The sequence below is a fragment of the Neolamprologus multifasciatus genome, chromosome 20, assembly GCF_963576455.1.
Source record: "Neolamprologus multifasciatus chromosome 20, fNeoMul1.2, whole genome shotgun sequence".
Taxonomy (NCBI): Eukaryota; Metazoa; Chordata; class Actinopteri; order Cichliformes; family Cichlidae; genus Neolamprologus; species Neolamprologus multifasciatus.
In genome coordinates this window covers 7372452-7392681 of record NC_140458.1, presented here as the reverse complement: position 1 = coordinate 7392681, position 20230 = coordinate 7372452, and the positions used below count along the sequence as shown (strand labels likewise).

Sequence of the window (20230 nt, the reverse complement as noted above, 5' to 3'; positions counted from 1 at the left end):
AGAGAGCAAAGCAGAGAAATGACAATCTGCAGTGTGGGATGTTTATGCAACTCTATACGCCCAACATTTAGAGACCAAACTTTAAGTAAGAACACATAATGCCTTTATGCGATGTCCTGCACATCATGCAAAAGCATTACGCACATGCTAACATATCAGTTTATGACTTATGTTACACTCAGTCTTAGTTGAGCACGTACCCAATAAGCTCTTTACAGAGAATAGCTAAGATTAACAATTTGTGCCATCAGCTTTGGAAGTATTTGAATATTAACAGTATGAAAATAGCATTTCTTATTAGGGATGCACCGATACTGATACTGGTATCGGCCCCGATACCCGATACCAATACTGGTATCAGGTATCGGGGCCGATACTGTAAAATGTGTGTGTACTCATACTCGTAAAAGTTAACCGATACCATGAACCGATACTAACTAATATTTCATTAATCAGAGGGTGGCTGGTCATTTCTGTTGTAGTTTTTTAGATTGGCCACTAGGGGGACATCCCGCGCTAAACAGGCACAGGGTTAGGCGAGTGAGACTGGCGGCTCCAGATAAAAAAGAGAAACTGGAGGCTGCTGTAGCTAGGCTAAACAAAATGTCAGCAGTGTGGACCGGAACAGCCAACTTTAACTCAGGTTTTGGAAAAGCGATGAAAAATGTGAAGAGAAAATCCACGGGCAGTTTAAATAACAGAGGCTCTGACTCATTTTATCGCTCTGGATGACCAGCCAATGCCGGTCGTGGAAAACATAGGATTGCACAGTCTTCTCAGCATACTTGAGCTGCGATATGAAATATAATAAATAAACAGAAGTGTTTATTTATTATTCTGAAAGCTCGGGACAGTGCCAATAGTTCAGTGATATTTTGTTAAATTACAATGTGGAGACTCCGCAATAATTTAACAGAAGTGCTTATTTTTCACTTGAAATTTTTTTGTGGTCATTTTTATTAAGATTTTATTTTTTATCGGCAGAGAATAAAATAAAACTTGTCTGCATTTGTGTGTGTGTGTGTGTGTGGTAGAAGTATCGGTTTTTGTACTCTGTATAGGCAAGTACTCAGATCCAAGTATTGGTATCGTATCGGTTTGAAAAAATTGGTATCATTGCATCCCTATTTCTTATTCATCTGAAAAGGGAATTTATTGTTTGCGATTATTTCAGGACAATCCTTCCAAAAATGACTTTAACGCTTCCCTCCCTACATGTTCTCCACTAGCATAACTAAATGTCAATAAGTAACAGATTTTGCTGGAAATGTGTTTGATGTTTAAAAGATTTCGCAATGTTCCAAAAAGTAAAAACACAATATAGGATTTCATTTTTAAGGATTTATTGATTTTATTTATTTCTAACCTCCAGGTGGGGGCTTGTTCTTTGACGTGAGGATGACAAAGCCAAAGCCTTCGTTGTCTTTGCGCTGCAGAGTAACATCAAAGCGCTCAGGACGGGTCGGCTGAGCAGGCTGGATGATGCTTGGTGCTTCAGTACGAGGCATCTTGGGAGAGCTGTTGACCAAAGCAGATGCAACCTGCTGGGGCTGCTGGTTGTTGTCATCTTCTCCTCCACCATCTTTAAAAAACAAACAAACAAACAAACAAAAAAAAAACGGTACAAAAATATTAAAACACAAATGCATAGCATTGTAGCAAATTTGGACTTCATTTCTAGGACTGATTAAAAAAAGATGCGGTATATTAACATTTCAGAATGATTCTACCAACACACGTTAAGTATGAGCAGTCTGATTTAGTTAACATAAATTTAACCCAATAACAATTATTTGACAAAATTTTTCTGATTTGCTCTTGCAGAGATCCTTCTGTAAATAATGCAGAAGCAGGGGCTTTATCAAAGAAGCCTTTCTGCAGCATGCCTCACCCACATTAAATGAAAGACCGTCAGCTCTACAGTTGAGATAAAAGACCTTTCCAATTTGTTATTCATAAGACAAGCTAAGCAACCTCCATCTCTCTTCATTGTATGTTTGTTTTGCTGAGTCTCTGTTTTGCAAGCCAGCATCAGTGAATCGCTTTCTAAGCCCCCTGCTTTGAAAGCTTAAACCCTCACATGATTGATGCTTAATTTTTTGCAATGTGATCAAAGCTGTTGTTGTGATACATCAAATCTGTAGTAATTTCAAAAAGTGCTTGTTCTATTCATGGAATGGCTATCGGTGGGGTAAACCAGCCAGGATGCAGCAGGGTATGTGCAGTTAAAAAAAAAAAAAAGAAAAAAGAAAGAAGAGTCAGCATTTTTTCCATCCTTTGAGATTTAACTCTACCAGCTGATCTAATCTTCAGTGCTTTTTCACACAACTGCAATCACCCTTGACAGATAAACAGAGAGCAAATAATCTTCTTTTCTTGTTTCCACTTTATGCCCATTTTGATTCAAGACGAAACCTGGAATTCACCTCCCGTGATTAAAATAAATTAACCGTCCTTAAAATTCCTTCTTTTTCCTTTCAGGAAAATTGCAGCATAGAGTAGCATCTTAAAAGTCCATTTTTGACAAACTTCATTTCAGTCAGAGAAAATCTACCACAACGAATTTAAAGGATTAATGGAAAAAGAAATCCAGATCAAAGCTTTCCCTCAAAGGTTCTCCTCTAGCATACCTATATAAGCCAAAGGAGTGAGCAAGAAGCCACGCTTTCTGTGCCCTCAGAGGAATGCGGAGCTGATTATTCAGAAGCAGACCAACCTGTGTATGCTAGTTTCCTGCGGACTGTAAGCATGACTTGGCCATTACGAGCAGCATTGGTCATCAGCTCCAGCACTTGTTTGTGGGATTTGCCCTTGACTGGCACGCCATCTATACAAAGTAGCTCATCCCCTGCCCGCAAGCGCCCGTCCTTCTCTGCTGCACCGAGTGGCACAATGGCACCAATATATACCTGTGGAAGTAAGACGGTGTAAGAGACATAGCTAAATATACCGATCTGAGGGAGATTCATGTCACAGACTGGCTGGTATTTTCATAATACCATTCCCAGAGATGGGAAAAGAAACTTTCAGTTAATATTAAATCAACAGAATTCAGCTTCAACTTGGCGTCAGTCTGCTGCTCTTATGACTGAGGGTCTCCAACAGTACTTTTAAATGGATGCTGGCCTCCGACTTACTGGCTGATCTGGTCCCTCGCCCCCAAGGACTCTAAAGCCAAAGCCTGATTCCTGATTCCTTTTGATGAATACATCCAGGTCCTTTGTATTGGGAGCTGCACAGAGAAAAGAAAAGAGAATTGGTAAAAACTGATGAAAAATATTCATTAACTGCAAGAATGAAGTCTCTCATGACCATCAGGAAAACACCTAGATACTTGACACGGGCAACAACACACCTATACATAAGAAAAACGCATGCTGACCACAAGGCAATCTGAGATTAAGCAATCTAAACTAGGTCAACTGTTTTTGAAAACTCTAGAGCAATATTTTCCCTCTTGCCGAGCCAGAAATGGCACTGCTAGCGATGTTAATGAGATGATGTTGTCAGACGCTAACAGGAGGTGGCAGAATCTTTTTGTGTGTGTTTGTGGTCTATAAGTAATTCAAATGGTGCATGTGCACAGATTTGATTCAAAAATGCTTTGACTGTATTATATTGCAGTAAGATATTTGTGTCTTTTTGTGTCGTATTTGGCTTCTGTGTCCCCGAAATTCAGTAACAAGTGTGTTAGCATTTGCAAAAAACTGTAAGCTGGTTTTAATTGCACATCTGAGGATTTGATTTCTTTGTGTATTAATGAATCACAAAGTAGCAATTTGAATCAGCACTGACACCGGTAACTTGTTAATTTCACTAATCCAAAAAATATGTTTAAAACATGAATGAATTAAATAAATATTTGCATCTGTAGTACTACTACTACTGTAAACTGTGTAAGTATAAGTACTCTTGTACTTACGCTTGCTGTCTAGAATGGCCTTGGATTTGAGGTAGAGCTCAGATGCATCTGGTTTGGGTGAAGCTGAGCGCAGGGTGCTGGAGGAGAACGTTGATGCATTGGGGGATGCCTCAGGCTGACTTAGGGTCTCTGTGCTGCTGATCATCTCCTGCCTCTGCTGCTGCATCGTGGGCTGAGGGAACGGATGGACCATTTGTTGGGGCACTGAATGAGGTGCCTGGTGTGAAGTAGGCTGGGCTGCTCCGTGAGACATGGGACCTGTGCACTGCAACACAGAGACAAGCAATGTGATATACAAGATGGTAAAGCACGAGCTCATTATAAGGCAATCATCCATTAAACTAATGGATTATATATTACATATTTTTTGCCAATGCGTTCAGCATCATTGTATTATGTCTGCAGGTTATTTAATAGAAGGTATTCTATACTATAGCAATGATTTATGTCTAAAGTAGGAAGGTAGCTAATGGAGGGAAAAAATCATTAAAGCTTGTCCAGAGTGACAAACTACTCCACCGGCATAAAATGAAAGAAAAGAAAATAGTACATCCACACAGATCTGAATAATTATGCGTTGAACAAATAAAACAGTATGAGTAAGCCTGTCGGTGCCCCAATGCTCTCTATTTTAAGAGTGCATCATGGAGGAGTAGCAGAGGAACAAGCTGTTGAACATGGCATATCATCTTAAACACCCATACACAGAGGGATGCTAAGTTGCCGTTTGCCAGAAGCCAGCATATTTACCCACATGCAGTTCCAGAAATAACAGCCTGGCTAATGTGGGCTCCCCGAATGATGCATCTAACAGCAGCTACTACAGCACGCACACGTTTACACGCTGGGGCTTGCGGGTAACCAAGACAAAAGTTTTCTGCTTTAATAATTCATCAGCAGTTTCAGCAGCAGAGTCTATTTTTTTTTTTTCATCATACAAAATGGATTTGAACCGACAGGAAACTTACTGGTTTCAGAGACTTCACTGGAGACGTCTGACCTGTGAGCAGAGAGACAGAAGTGGGAATTAAAGTGACGTCATTAACAACACAACAGCAAACATCTGCCAACATCTGCTTACATCAGATTAAATTATTTAAGGACGAGTTGCATTTTGCATTTTCTTCACTCTAATGAACTTTTGACCTGTTTTGATCTCAACACTAAACCCTCTCTCGGTTCTTATACAGAATCCGCACCTTCTTCTCCACCGACTCACACGGTGAACTTGCTCGTAGGTTTCAGATTTGGCTTTTGTTTTTGTTCTCTCTGACATGGTCGTGGTCACAGAGCAGAATGTGAACCAGAGTGTAAGTAAACCAGTAGGGGGCAGTAGACTCCAGTTGCATGAACGGTTTATGGGATGAGAGACAGATGACCTTAAGCCATGGGAAAACATGCATTTCTGTGGTTTAAACCTGCCAGCTGTTAGCTACATTACTAGAGCAGCATAAACACGGAAGCTTTTCAAATTTGAATTTTCATCAAATCAATTTATTATAAAGACAATTACTGGCATCGATTTAATAAAAATACATTTAGTCTTCCCCCCCCCCCCCCCCCCCCCCCCCCCCCCCCGATTTCCAATATTATGTAAAAATTCACTGGCAATATCTCCATTTTCACAATCTCTGATCATATCTTATCTCAGATACTGAGTTCAGAACACAACCCATGGGGAAGGGCACTTTGTCTCATTTCCAGATTTAAATCCAGTATGGGGAGCAAGGCCAAATAATTTCCTGTTTCATTTCTCGCTGCTCTGCTGTCATTAGAAGAAAGTTCTAGCCGCCGGCTGGGAGTAAAGACTAACCTAATCCCAGTCCACGGGTGACCCGAGGGAAGCCCTGCGGCACTACTCCTTTTAGTCCTAGAAAGCTATGATCTGCTTTTTTAAAACATTAACACACAAATCCTCCATATGCACTGCAATTAAAAAATGCATATCAGGCTGGCACAGCAGCATACGCACATACACACAAACTACAACCCCCTGGAGCTCAACGTAGACCCCAGCTGTGCACATCTGATATGTGGGTGCAACACTGATCTCTTGAATCTAGGCTACTGCACTGCAGTAAAGGCATAAAGGAACAAGCCCTTCGAATCTGTGAAAGCATGAAGTAAGAAGAAGGGCAATCATTATTCACTGTGCTCCATCACTCCTGCCTCCCCTCTCACTTTCTCTCCAGGCAGCAAGTGAATCACCAAAACTGCCATCTATTTGCACCTTCCTAGCATAGCTCATCATGTGACTAAGCATGACTTCCTCCCTGTTTGGGAAAGTGCATGGTGGATGATGCAGAGCTGGTGTAGACCAGAGCGTGAAATTGCTTTATTTAACTTTGGGAGAGTCTGTGTATTCAAGCAACACCTACTGAACACCACAATGCGTGCTGTTATTTTTAAATTAAAACATTGTGCATTACATTAAATCGCACCTCTTCTACAGTTGAAATATTTTTGACAACGTCTCACTTTCTCGCAGGAAATTATTTACAAATGGAAGCAGACTGTTCAACTCTGTTGTTACGCTTTGCGTTTTCTTTTGGCCAAAAGAAGGTAAAGAAATAGAACAGGTGGCGTAAAGGTGAGTGAGGATTAAAGTAACTTCAGAAACGTGGGTCTAAATAGCACTAACGCCTGTATTTTGTCTAAACAGCAGATTAATATAGACATCAGCGATGTCACAACATACGTACTGTAAACTCACCACCTGTGATATCCTTCTATGATGTCAGCGTTGCAGGCTTACCTGCAGCAGCAGTGTACAATAGTACAATAGCAGCAAAGTGAACTTTCATCCTTGCTGACTCACCTCCTCTAAGCACCAGCACGTTGACCTCACTGCCCACAGGCAGGTCTTTGAGGATGTCGACCACCTGCGAGTGGCTCAAAGTTTGGACATTCTGTCTGTTGATCTCCTTGATAACATCACCCTTCAACAAGCCGCGGCACCACTGGGCGTCCAGGATCATCTTTACCTTTTGTCCCAGGGGGCAATCCGCTATAGCAAAGCCAAAACCTCCCGGGCCTTTCACCAAGGGCACACTCACCAGCTCCGGCTGTAATAGAGTAGGGTCAGGCCCTTCTTGATTAAGGGCATGTGGAAGGTGGTGGTGTTGATGGGAATGAGGATGGTGGTGGCGTCCTCCGTTGGTCATAGGTGGCACTGACGCAGTCTGCCGAGAAAGGGTCGCTCCATCGTTGGTATAATTGAGGTCTTGTGGTGTCGAAGGGGAAGGAGAAGTGTCCTTAGAGGCACTGAGGTTGCTCGATGCCTCCTCGCTATTGCTGGTGTCCTCTGGCAGAGGGTAGCCCCGACACAGGATCATGTCCACATACTGATTGACTGGGATAGATTGGAACATCTGCACGACATCAGCATGAGTCTTTCCCAGCACGCATGCCCCATTAATGTCCACAATTACGTCACCTAAAGAAGAACAAAAAGCTTTTACACATTTGTGACATGAATAAATTGGACAAAATTTACATTTTTGTATTATTACAAGTACTATTACAACAATACACCGTATAAAAAGACATGGTGATAAGCGCAATTATGCAATTGGATTACATAAGTAGACTCCTATAGCTTAAAAAATTCAAACATGTTAACGGGGGAGGAGGGAGTGTGCGAGAGCAGAAAATAAAACGAGGTCATTGACGTGTTTTCTTTTTCCCCCTTTTATCTCCATGTACTGTAAAGGATAGACTCTAATCACCCCTGGCCTGCCCCAGATATAGGTCTGGATAAGCAGCTGAATTGCTGACTAGCTAGGTGGCTAGATGCCCAGAGGTGGATTGCCCACCCGCACAATCGATACTTTACCCTCGAAAAAACAAAGGCTAAGTTTTCACTCTCGCGAGTGAGCTTCATATACCAGTTTGTTGCTTGTTCAGACCAACTACATGTCGCTCTCACGATTAGTTCAACAGCTACATATCCAAAAAGCTACGCGAAATATCTTTTCTCACAAAGTTCAAACACTCAACCTTCAGCATAAATAAATGCCGTAGGCCAATACTCAGAAATGAAAAGAAAAAAAAACTACTTGAAGATGTTACACTCTACTGCTTGCAATTAAAACCCAATGAAATTAATTACATTCATCTTTTGTTATAGTCAATTACCCTCCTTCTCAAGGGAAATGAAACACTGAAAATAATTACTCTCTTTGCTCCACTCTTAAGTTGATTCTCAGCAGCCGCAATGGCTTGGCAATCAATACTACGGTAATGTGAATCTTAAGGCATTACACAGTAACATACTTCAAATGAATACATTCACCATGCATGTGATCACAGAACTAGAACATGCAATAATAAAGAACTTACTGTGCCACTTGCAAAACACACTACGTGGCAGACTCATATACATCCCCTGTTTTTACACAAGCACACATGTCAACCTGCAGCCACGCAGCCTGTATGCAGGCTAATTACATTTTTAATATACGAGTGCGTATAAAATGTGAGCCTCTACTATAAACTGCACGCGGGTTTATTGATGACTTCTCTATTTTTCGAGCTGCTCCACTGAACACTGCCTATAAACATTTGTCTTTGCTTGATCAAGCAATGTGATATTCAGAGTGAAGTGCCTGTTCGGTTTTTTGCCTCCGAATGTGTTTATTTGTGTGTACGCAAAGGGCATGTTAAGCTGTATTATGTACAGAATGTATGCTAATGCCCAGCTTAAGTGTTACTGCGTGAATAAAGATAAATGCCATGCACAGTTACCCGTGTACACGTGAATGTGACACTAGATTTTGTTGACTTTGCTTTTAAACAGTTGTATTACCTTGCATTATGGAAACAAATTACAGCAGGGTGGTCTCCAACTGTTAAAACAGCATGCGAACCAGATACTTAAAAAACATTATGTCTGTGGGGAATGTTACCTGAGACAATCTTCTTGTCATGTGCTGCAGGCCCATCTGGCAGGACGTTTTTGACCTGGAGGAACTCGTCAGGTCGGTCTCCGCCAATAATGGTGAATCCAAAGCCCTGGGCGCTTTTTCTAAGTGCTGTCTTAAGTATGTTGCCCTGTAACTGAGTCGGATCTCGAGTAAACCCCCGCATTCCCCTGCCAGGCTCCTCTGCTGTGGAACCTAAAGGAGACGTAGACAAAAGGTAATCATTAATGATCTAATATCACAAGTACGCTCAGTAAAATTATTACACTACATGTTTGGGGTGTGAACACATTCTTTACACAATGCTTTCAATTCCACACAGAAAAATGTTCGGACAGAACACATGTACGGACAGCAAAAGCTTCAGAAGTGGCTAAATGAATGGTAAATGGCCTGTATTTGTAAAGCGCTTTTACTAGTCCCGCCTAGGGACCCCAAAGCGCTTCACACATCCAGTCATCCACCCATTCACACACTGGTGGAGGCAAGCTACAGTTGTAGCCACAACTGCCCTGGGGCAGGCTGACAGAAGCGAGGCTGCCATATCGCACCATCAGCCCTTCTGGCCAACACCAGTAGGCGGTAGGTGAAGTGTCTTGCCCAAGGACACAACGACCGAGACTGTGTGAGCCGGGGCTCGAACCGGAAACCTTCCGATTACAAGGCGAACTCCCAACTCTTGAGCCACGATCGCCTCGAGGCTCAAGAGTTGGGAGAAAAAGGTGAACTCCCAACTCTTGAGCCTCGAGGCGATCGTGGCTCAAGAGTTGGGAGTTCACCTTTTTCACAACTGAAAACTAACATATTTACATTTCAGCTGGGAAAGGGCCTGATTTCTAAAGAATATTAGTTTAAACACATCAAAATAAACAGATTCCAATGTGATTAGTTCATTTAAAATTTTGCCTGGTGTTCTACAGAAGGCAAAAAAGTGTCAAAATTCACTTAATTGCTTCTGTTTACCTGCTGGAAACAGTTTTAGTTTAAAAGTAATTGGATGTCTTTTCATCTTTTAAACTGTAAATGAAGTCACAGTGGCGTCAGTTACACACGAACGCAGCAAGCCTCTGTAGTTCAAAAGTTTGTGAGACGGAATTGTACGTGTATGCGAAAATGAGCCCAGTATAGGAAGAGACGCTGAAACGCTTGCTCATAAATTGCCATCTGTCACCGTCATAACAATACTCGCACAGTGACAACATGTCTGACAGCACATCACTTACTGCTAGTAATTACATCAACACTAAGAACTCACAGTTTAAGCGCAAACTCCAACAAATCACACGCGCGCACACAAACAGAGACACACAACTTGCAAAACCACTGCTCTGTTTACAAAGCCAATAAACACCCGGTTATTGCAAAATGCCTAAAGTTTGCCCAAGTCTCCCCGCAAACAACCAATTCTCTTCACTGCAGTGATAAATCCATCCTGAAATGCACCTGACATTTTCCAGGTAAACTTTTCATTGCAAATTTCCTTTGTGTTGCCTGCAGGATGTGTAAATGGGGTGCTTTTATGGAAGACAGGAACAGAATTATATTAGATAGTGTGTGCGTGCGCGCGCGCGCGTGTGTGTAGGTGTGCATTTGTGCGAAAGAGAGCAAGATAAGAGTGATGAGACAGAAAGAGACAGCAAGAAATAGAGTTAGCCTTGACAGAAAGAGAGAAATTTTAACTAAATCCGAGCTTGCCCTTCTCTGTGGTGTGTGACTGAGATTGTGAGTTATGTGCTCTGTCCCTGCGTGCTGGGCTTCTACTCTGGCAGTTCCCACACTGATAGATGCTGGGACATCAATCTCATTAGGGAGAGCACAGATAGAAGTCCCCCCTTCCCCTGTCTCCTACACCACTCTCAATGTGTCATGGGATTGTGATTTGCATAATTGCATGGCAATTGGCAGAGGAACGTGACCGCTCTGAAAAGACAAAAAAGATTACGCCAAGTATGACTTAGATGACACTGCCGCGTCAGTGCCGGACAAGTACAAGGGATATTCTAACAAATGTCAGTCTATGTTGAGCAAGGATTTGCAAGCAGGTACAAAAACGTGAAATTCTCCTGAACGACTTGGGGCACAAGTGTGTAATAAGTATGATTTATGATGGAACTAATCCCTGTCAGATAGCTCCGACATACTGAAACAGTCTTTCTCGCACGATCACCTCGAAGGCAATACTGGCATAACAGTAGTGGAGAGAGACAATCACAAGCGGGATGAAAAGGGAGCTACACGCCAAAGCCATGTTTACATGGTCTTGATTAAGCCGTGGGCCACAAAGGGACAGTCAAGTTTCCTTAGGGTGAAGCGATTATATGAAATGTCTGACAGGATTCTCAGCATGATAATTATGGCTGAACATAGGGCTGGGCTTTGCTCTTGTGCTCTGCGGCATTGTCTGGGAGGTCAGGTTAGCCAGCCTTGTCAAAACAGTGTTTAGAAGCCACCTCACGCGCATCCGTACACTTGCACAAGACCACTAGCCATTAATTCTCATTAACAAGGGTGGGAATTTGGAGAACAAGCACAGGGGAGGCAGTCGAAGCTGGAGGCGGCGGTACGCAGCAATATCATCCACAAACTGCAGAAAGGCTCAGCTGTAGGAGGTGGGGTCTGCGTGCAACCGACTGAGGCAGACAGTTGTGTCCAAAGGGTGTCTGAAATACAGAGGCTAGTTTGAATACTAATGAGGCCATGCCTTTTGTGTTCACACGCAGAAGAGCATAATAAGTCTTGCACATTTTACAACAACCTAGTCTTCTGTCTCTCAGACCTTTATATTTACTGAGAAGAGGGTGATTAGATCATCAAGCAGGAGCATTCCCCACAGGTGGTAAATGATGAGCAGGTGACCCAGTGGAAATGCAATTTATGATCGTAAGTCACTTTCAACGGCAGTCACCTCTTTCTCCTTCCCTGTCTCTCTTATTTAACTGCCTCCCTCTGTTCTAAAGAGGGCTTTCAACTACCACGAGCAACTGTGGCAAAAGGATTTCAAAGAGACCTCAGAACCCACCCTATATCATATCTACTTGTCAAAATGAATTCTGCCGCCCAGTGAAGCACTGTTCCATTATTCAAATTGAATATCATTGCTTCAGAGGCTATGGGCTGTTTATCAGAAGCCTGTCAACTGTTAGAACATCTTCCAGACAGACTTCTTAACATGAAGGAGATGAAAAGTGCCCCAGTATTTTGATAACACATCTATTGCAGTGCTATATATATATATATATAAATATATATGTATATACAAATCTATATAAATATCTTTGCTGAACAAAAAGCTAGAACTATAAAGCTGACATCTTAATAATACTGTCGACTGCATTGCATCTTATGAAGGAAAATCGCCCTGTGAAGAAGTTCCTGAGTTAAACTACCACTGCCTGAGCTATCGATTGTAGCGTCACTACCATAAGTCAAAGACACACTAATACAAAACATTTTGTTTAATTAAAGATTCATGATTGAAGGCAGGATTGAGGTTTTCTTGCTTCTTCATATGGAATCTGACGTGAAAGCTGAATCCAAATCTGACAACTGAAATAGTTGAGTGGATAAAACTTTTATATGTATGTCCATTACTTAGACACGCAAATATAAATTTACACATTGGCTTTTCATCTGGCTGCTAATAATAATATTTCATCAGGTCTAGATAAGGAAGCCGTTATATGAAACGTTAAATAATCACATATTAGTTCAGGACATCACACTTGTTTCGTTTCTGAACACCAATGAAGGACATGCTAAGGTTAAATGTATTTCAGTGGTGGAATTTCTGCAGCTCACAATGTCTTCAACAGGGCATTGGGAAAGAATATGCTGCCTTTTTCAGACATGACTGCATATGTTTAGCACCTACTAACATGTATTTTACTGTAAATTTGTCAACAATTTGAATTCATATGAGTCCAATTTAATCAACCCAGGATGACGAGTTTGGGGAGTGTGACCATCAGAAAATTAGCACCTAACCCCAATTGGGCCACTTTTGCCAATATTTAGGGGTCAAAATTGATTTTAGCCATTTCTGGATTCAACTAACAAATTTTGATCTTAGGGCTGATTTAGACATTTGTCATGAGCTCAAATTGGACATGTTTGACTAAAGCTTTTATAGAAGCACTTTGGTTGTAATTAATCCCCAAAATAACTTTGTACTGGATACATTTTAAGTATTATAATACCGACAAAGACAAGACCTGAGTTTTGAGGTAAATGCAACTTTTGCTTATTCAAATCCCAGAATGCAATTTAGACCTATGTGTCTACTATAAAACTCTTCAAGCGTGTGTTTAGTAATGGTAACGACTGGATTTTAATGTTGATCTTGATGAAGGCTACAGGCTGAAATGCAGTGGTCAAGCAGTAAAGTTGTTCTTCATACTACAAATGTTGCTGAAACTTCAACTTCTAATGACTGGATTTTCAAAGAAAGGACCCATTTTCCTCCACGCTGACAGTTTTCTGTACAAAACCGACAAAATTGGACAATTTGTTCTCAAGCCTTCCTTGTGTATGAACCACTTTAATATGCCTGCGGCTCGAGCGTTGTAGGTGCAGTTACCTGAGGGCGTAGCAACTTGTGGAGGTGCTGCAATGGGCGTGTCCACACTTAGTTTTCTCTTAGCTTCCATTACTGGATTTTCAAACTGGGTCTTCTGGTTGATGTGGCTGTACAGGGAATATAATATTAAATGAGCAAAAATCATAATGTTAGATAAAGCTAGAATGTGCATTGAAAATATAAATTTTTTTTTTTTGTTTCGATTGCATACTGTTGATCTATTACTGAGTTTCTCGTGTCAGTTGACAGTCCGAGCTGCCAACTGATGGTTCACCGTTTGGTATCGCTGAACAGTGCTTGTCCAAAGAGCAGATACTGGTCTTTGCCTGCCATGCAAACCTGCGATTTGAATACGAGGGCTGTTTGTGACATAACATGTGCTAGGCAGACAAGCTGTCTTTATAATACGCGAGCTGTTCTAAATAGAAAATCTTTAACCTGTCTTTGCCAGAACTGCTACACATTTAAATGGTTTGAGAGAATATCTAAACCTCATTAATTAAAAATAAATTAACTGTCATGCCCAATGAATTCTCAGAGAATTTACATGGAGGAAATCAGCAGCAATCTTTCATGCTATGGGCCCATATTGTATAGCTGGGATAAACATCTGCTCAATGCCTCATAATGCGAGAATAAAAAACTTAACGAACAGCAAAATGACAGAAATAAAAATGTGCCCTTTTTCACATTACAGCCACTGAGGTGGTATCGTTCCAGAAGTTTCCTAATATAACCGGGCTTTGCCAATCCAGGATCAGCAGCTGTACTTGGGGGACTTGACACGAAACTCAATCTAAAAACAATCAATGATTTGCAGTCACACCTGTGCGCTTAAACATTTCCTGTTACCAAGGGAAATGTCTCTCCACGGTTAGATGGTAATGGAGAGAGGTAGCTCATCTGCATAATAAGCTTTAACGGTTGTAAATCACCATTACAGCACCTTAGGAAGAGAAAACGCATTGATGCTGCACAGTGAATCAGCCACATGCTGAGACACTGACTGTATACGTGTGTGTGTGTGCATGGGTACTCTGCACTCTTACTGCGTATGACTCATGCACAGAGATACCCTCGCCATTAAGTCTGAAGAGATAAACATTCCATTTCCCTTCCTTTCTGTCATTTCCTCTTTTGCTCCGTCTCACTTTCTCAACCCTTGATTGCCACGCCTCGTGTTTTGTAGACACCGTGAGACTTTGCGTCACGTCGTTGCATTTGGTCGTTCATTCACAATAAAATTTGCCAGACAAAAAAACACAGAGACAGAAGGGAGAGCGAGAGAGAGAGCCTCTCAATGACCCTCTTGCATAAACAGGCGCGTATATTTCCCCCCCTGCCTGCGGGTCTCTTCCTCTTTGTTCACAGTAATGACACTAAAATGAAACACTGTGCTCTTGTTTACACTCTCGATCAGAATTGAATCTCGCCCTCGTTTCCATCTCAGGGACCTCTAAATCTTCATTGTCTGTTGTCTCCGCTGTATTTTCTTTTTCAGATACACAGACAAAGCTGTAGCTCACTTGTTAGTTCCCACAAGGGTGCTTTCAGCAGAATTGTGGGAAACTACTGTTTGCACAATTGCATAATGTACTGTTATCACGTGTCCCACAGGTTCCCCTGAGATCCAGCAGCTCAACATGTATATGCTTGGTATTAAGTGATATGGTTTTATGTTGCAGAATATACAAAAATATATTGAAATAGAACTCATTCTAAATGGGCATTTTAGAGAAATCAAATATGCAGAAACAGCTTCAGAAAACCTATAAAGGTCAAGAATGATGTCTCTTCAGGAAAGAGACTAAGAGACTCAATATCACCGCGCATGCTTATTAACAGGTGTCGATTTCTATGGATCTCCAGGTATAAAAGGAAGAGAGAATTTTACTTACTCTACGTAATATGTGCCAAATTGTGGATCCTCAATCTTCTCCCAGCCATAGGGCAACTCTGAGGAAAGGGGAAAAAACAGACAGGGAAAAGGCTGACTCAAATCACTTAAGATACTGCTGAGGCGCTACATGGACAATTGGACACACTCAATGAAGTGTGGTGTTTTGACTGGCACCATCACAGCATGCTTAGCTACACCTACAGAACAGGAGGCCTTCTTTTTATTTGTCACTATGTGTTTAAGACTTGATACACACTATGGAGGAGGAAGGGGAAGACGGGCGGGAGGGGAGGGGGACACACACTGTGTGTTGTTAGAAAGCCTCCCAGGAAAAAACAACAGCCCTTCTTTCCAGTGGTGTGTATGTGTTCAGCATCTCGGGTTTCTGCTGCTGTGTGACAAACACACGCAGCGCAGAGGAGATCTTTACGCAAGAGGAGCCATGGAAAATTGCCTTTTGAGAGATGCTGCACTGATGAGCTCTCTGCATGTGTCCACGAAACCATTAGGAGGAGACGGGCGGACCGAGGACTAGGGGTTTGTGCTGTGTCACCAGCATGACTGTGACCAGGAGCGCTCAGCTGTTCAGTATCCGTCTGTTAGCCAGCGCCCCCTTCAGAGAGGCAGGGATGCAGTTCATACACACAAACCCTTCAATACACCAAGGACTCGGGAAAAGTGTAGGTAGCATGTGAGCGGACTCGATGGCTGCAAGTGCCTGCGCGATTGGTATTAATCACAGAGCTAGCTCCTATTGCCTCACCTCCTTCGTCGCATTTCTCAGGTGGCTTGGCTTTCTTGGCAAGACGTGGGTCCAGCCAGGTGGTGGTCTTGCTGTTATGACTGTAATATGAAAAAGATACAGGGCTTTAAGCACAGTTTAAATTATTTTTCAAATACTTAAGATGCCATTAGAGTTGAGCAATTAGCGCTTAGATCTCTTGGGAGCCACTTCACCCGGGGAGTGTTTTTCCATCTCTAGCAAACGAACAGAGCTCTCCCAAAACAGGATTATGACGACTATTTAATCTTTTGGGATCAAATACTTTATTAAATAACCTTTTAAAATATTAGTACAGTTTTAACAAAGCTCAGAGGACCGTTTGAGGCATAAGGAAGATGAAAAGATTACAGAAGGATGGAAAGGGATGACACAGAAAGATAAAAGAGTGAGCAGTTGCAGAGATCATAAAGAGCAGAACTAAGACAGCAGGTCAGGGGTGGCGAGCTCCATTTACCCTGTTGTTTCTCTCACTGGCAGAATGAGCTATTGATTTAGCAGCAGGCAGCTTTACTTGGCTCTCTCAGTGGCTCAGCATTGACTGTTTGCCACACTAACGGGCCAGGTAAACAATGCAGGCCTGCTGCTTTTAGCGGCAGCCAACAAAACCAACATCAAGCGCGGGGGAAATAAAAGGAAAAACTTTATTGAGACTCAACTCCACTGCAACGGGCGAGTCTACAGACAGCTTCCATGTTCAGCACCTGCTGTTAATTCAGTACAGAGAGTTGCGCTGAATAGGGAGCAGAAAAAGTCAGAACTCTAAACATACTGGGTTAACAAGGCAGAAACAAAGAGATGAAGAAGAAACTGGGACTACAAGCAATGGGATTAGAACAATGGTGATGTAATGGGAGTGTAATAGGACAAAAACAAGACAGGGAAGTCACAGTAGAAAGGCTACTTACTCGATGAAATAGACCATGCCGGTTTCTGTGTAGGCCATCTCCCAGTTTTTAGGCAAGGGCTCCTGACTTTCATCCTCTGTGTTCCATATACGCAAGTCCATGGCCCCAGCTGACTGGTTGTAGCTGGGCACTGTCTTCCTCCACTCTGCTTTGTCCTTGTGCTCTGTGGCCAGGCATGGGGAGAGGGACATGGGCATGGAGACAGAAATAGGAATGGGTTGGGAGTAGTGGTGTGGGAGATGATAGAAGGAGAAGGAGACAGGACGCGAGAATGTGGCGCCATTGGAGCTCCTCTGGGCTCCTTGCATTTCTCCCTGCTGCTGCTGCTGCTCGAGCTGCTCTTCCTCTGTACACTAGCCGGACTGTTACATCCACAGGAGTGTAAGGGGAAGAGAGAGCGAGCGAGAGAGACAGAGAGAGTACACGCAAAGAGGACGGAAGAGCAGCAATTGCCATAGGATTTGCATGTCAGTAGTGATGTACTGAGAACTGCCTCCCAGGCAAGAGCAGAGTTGACCAATGTTTCAGCCCAGCCGGGAGCGCTACATCACAACTCTATTAGCATCATAGTGTTGCTTGTGCGTGAGGGTTTTTGCCTAATCTTGATGTGTATGTGTGCCTGTCTGGGTGAGGCTCTTATCTGCAGGTTTCATCTGGCTGTGTGTGACCTAGCTTTGTCGCGGCATTGAATGCTCATTCTGTTTGACTGGAATAATGGAGTGGCAGGGGGAAAATAGTGACAACTGTTGACTGGAATAAGTCAAGAGCTCTTTGTACTGAAACCAGGGCCCTTTTTCATGATAGAACCAGGAAGATGTTTCCGCATTTATAAAGTCTGAATAAACGACTACACACAGACACTTGCTCTAAGGTACAGCTGCTTTCAGCCCTTTCAAAGAAATATAAACAAAAGAGCTGTTGCAAATTTGTGCAGGCAAGATTGCTAAAAACCCCGAAATGACATGAAAGCAATGTACAATCAGTACTTAACTACATTCAAGGCCCAGAAATATGCCAGCTGCTACCTCTTTTAGTGGGCACTCTCATAACCATATGAAGATTTCATGTATTTTCAGTGAGACAACTAACGTGGTTCAGGGGGTTGGGAAGCTCGTCTTGTAACCGGAAGGTTGCTGGTTTGATCCCCAGCTCTGTCCGTCCTGGTCGTTGTGTCCTTGGGCAAGACACTGCACCGTACCGCCTACTGGTGTTGGCCAGAGGGGCCGATGGGGCGATATGGCAGCCTCGCTTCTGTCAGTCTGCCCCAGCTGTGGCTACAACTGTGGTTTGCCTCCACCAGTGTGTGAATGAATAGTGGAATTGTAAAGCGCTTTGGGTGCCTAGAAAAGTGCTATATAAATGCAATCCATTATTATTATTATTATTATTAATTAATAGTGATATTTGTCTATAATTAGTATTTTCTCTTGGTTGAAGTCTACATTGCCATCCAGAGATGACAATGCATATCTCTGACAATTTCTTACTTTGAAATATAAAAATTCATCCTAATACAATAACTGATCTTTTTAAAAAATGTATTTATTTATTTATTTTAGAATTTGAATCAGTGTATTATATCTCTGGGACCTTATGTGTCCTTCTGCACATAAGGTCCATGCCCATGAGCATACAGACAAAGCATGAAAGGAAGAGGAGGGGTATGATATTTGTTTGTTAAATAGAATAGAAGTGTGTCAACCGAGACATCAGGTCATGTGGGCCGGCACTGACACCGTGGGGTTGTAGGTGCAGGGTTGCAGCGAAACTTGACTTTGTTGCCTGCCTGAATTACGGCTACGCACAATTTATTTTTCAGATCTTTTTTTTTCGTCTTCATTTTTAAACAGTTTACAACAATTTAGCATTTGCTGCTGTTGCCACTCGAGATACATTTTTCAATTTGCACATGCAACACACGACTCTACTTTTTGTAGTGTTTAAAATGAAAGAGTGTCTTAAGGTAATGACTTTCACTACTGCTACAATTTCATCCTCACTATTAGCTCTTAGCTGAGCCACGCAGTGGCATCCGTGTATGCGAATGAAACGAGCACAAACTATCTTTCTACCCGAGGGGTTGCTTCTATTGATCTCCGACAGACTTTGGCTACATTTTGACTTTGCAGTGCTGTGATTCAGTGCCGACCTTGCATACAGAGCAGCTAATCCTGAGAATGTTTATTTGGAGAGAAGAATGATAAGGAGAAAAGAAAAAAAGGTCCTGCTGCTTTGCATTCTGAGAACAATATAATGAACTGCTGGAAAAATAAATAAATCAAGCAAACAAAAAAGTGCTGGGGTTTAAATTTGTAGAAAGCCGGTAATGAAGGGAGCTGTAGTACAGCTAGCAGAGAATACTAACTAACACTTGTGAAAGCCACGAAAAAATTAAAAACAGCGGTGTCCCCTCACCGGTCAGTCCGTTGACCAAAGGAGGCCTCTCTTCTTCCTCTTCCTCCTCTGGAGCGGCGCTGTCCTTTCTGTCCATCTTACTGACAGAGGTTGTGCGTTTTCTTTGGACCTCCGTGTCAAATTCCTCATCAAACAGAACCTGGTCCACCAGGTCTGGCTGTACAGGGCTCGGCTCCGCAGGGGGCTTAGGGGTCCCATAATAGTTGCCTGGAAAGAAGACAGGGCGAGAGTGACAATGAAATATATTCTTTAATACATTTAAAAAATATATGTGCAAGCTTTCTTGATTAATTTCATCATATAACCCTAACCCCAACCACTTATCTATACACATATTCACATACAACCCTTCCACTCGGCTAACCCGTAATCTGTTTCTTACCTTTACCCTTAGAGCAGACTTAGAAATTGCTAGGCAGCCTCCACTTTGAAGATCTCATATTTAAATGTAGACACTTCAATTTTACCAAAATACACACAGACAGCCAGAAATGTTTACTATGGTATGAAAAGAGTTTCTTTCTGGCTTTATAGTGTACTCCGAAAAGAGGAGATAGAAGTACACACAAAACCATTGTGCTCGCAGCAGACCAAAAAGAGACCGTATCACTTAAAGTGTGAAAGATTACTGCTTTTTTTTTTTTTTACCTACAGATTTTATCTGGCAGAGCTGTACTCTGGAACAAAATGAGACCAAGGATTTGTTGTTGTAACCCTCAAATTTTGTGAAAATCTCCAGGTTATGAAAAAACAAAGTCTGTAGCCTTTCTCCTGGATGCCAAGATATCACAATCAGTACTGACCCA

The 20230-nt window shown here is 42.2% G+C and overlaps 1 protein-coding gene across 4 annotated transcripts in view; it reads right to left on the bottom strand.

The window, feature by feature from the left end:
- magi3a (membrane associated guanylate kinase, WW and PDZ domain containing 3a) overlaps positions 1-20230 on the bottom strand; it is a 113144-nt gene that overhangs the window by 7433 nt on the left and 85481 nt on the right. For all 4 annotated transcript variants that reach the window (XM_085144755.1, XM_085144757.1, XM_085144758.1 and 1 more), the window contains exons 4-15: positions 19425-19631; positions 17010-17172; positions 16084-16163; positions 15319-15376; positions 13421-13527; positions 8830-9039; positions 6741-7358; positions 4891-4922; positions 3923-4187; positions 3138-3232; positions 2717-2909; positions 1367-1582 (exon numbers count right to left, since the gene is read on the bottom strand). In XM_085144755.1, the coding sequence (XP_085000881.1) occupies positions 1367-1582; positions 2717-2909; positions 3138-3232; positions 3923-4187; positions 4891-4922; positions 6741-7358; positions 8830-9039; positions 13421-13527; positions 15319-15376; positions 16084-16163; positions 17010-17172; positions 19425-19631 (2244 nt within the window). The remainder of the gene's footprint in view (positions 1-1366; positions 1583-2716; positions 2910-3137; positions 3233-3922; positions 4188-4890; positions 4923-6740; positions 7359-8829; positions 9040-13420; positions 13528-15318; positions 15377-16083; positions 16164-17009; positions 17173-19424; positions 19632-20230) is intronic.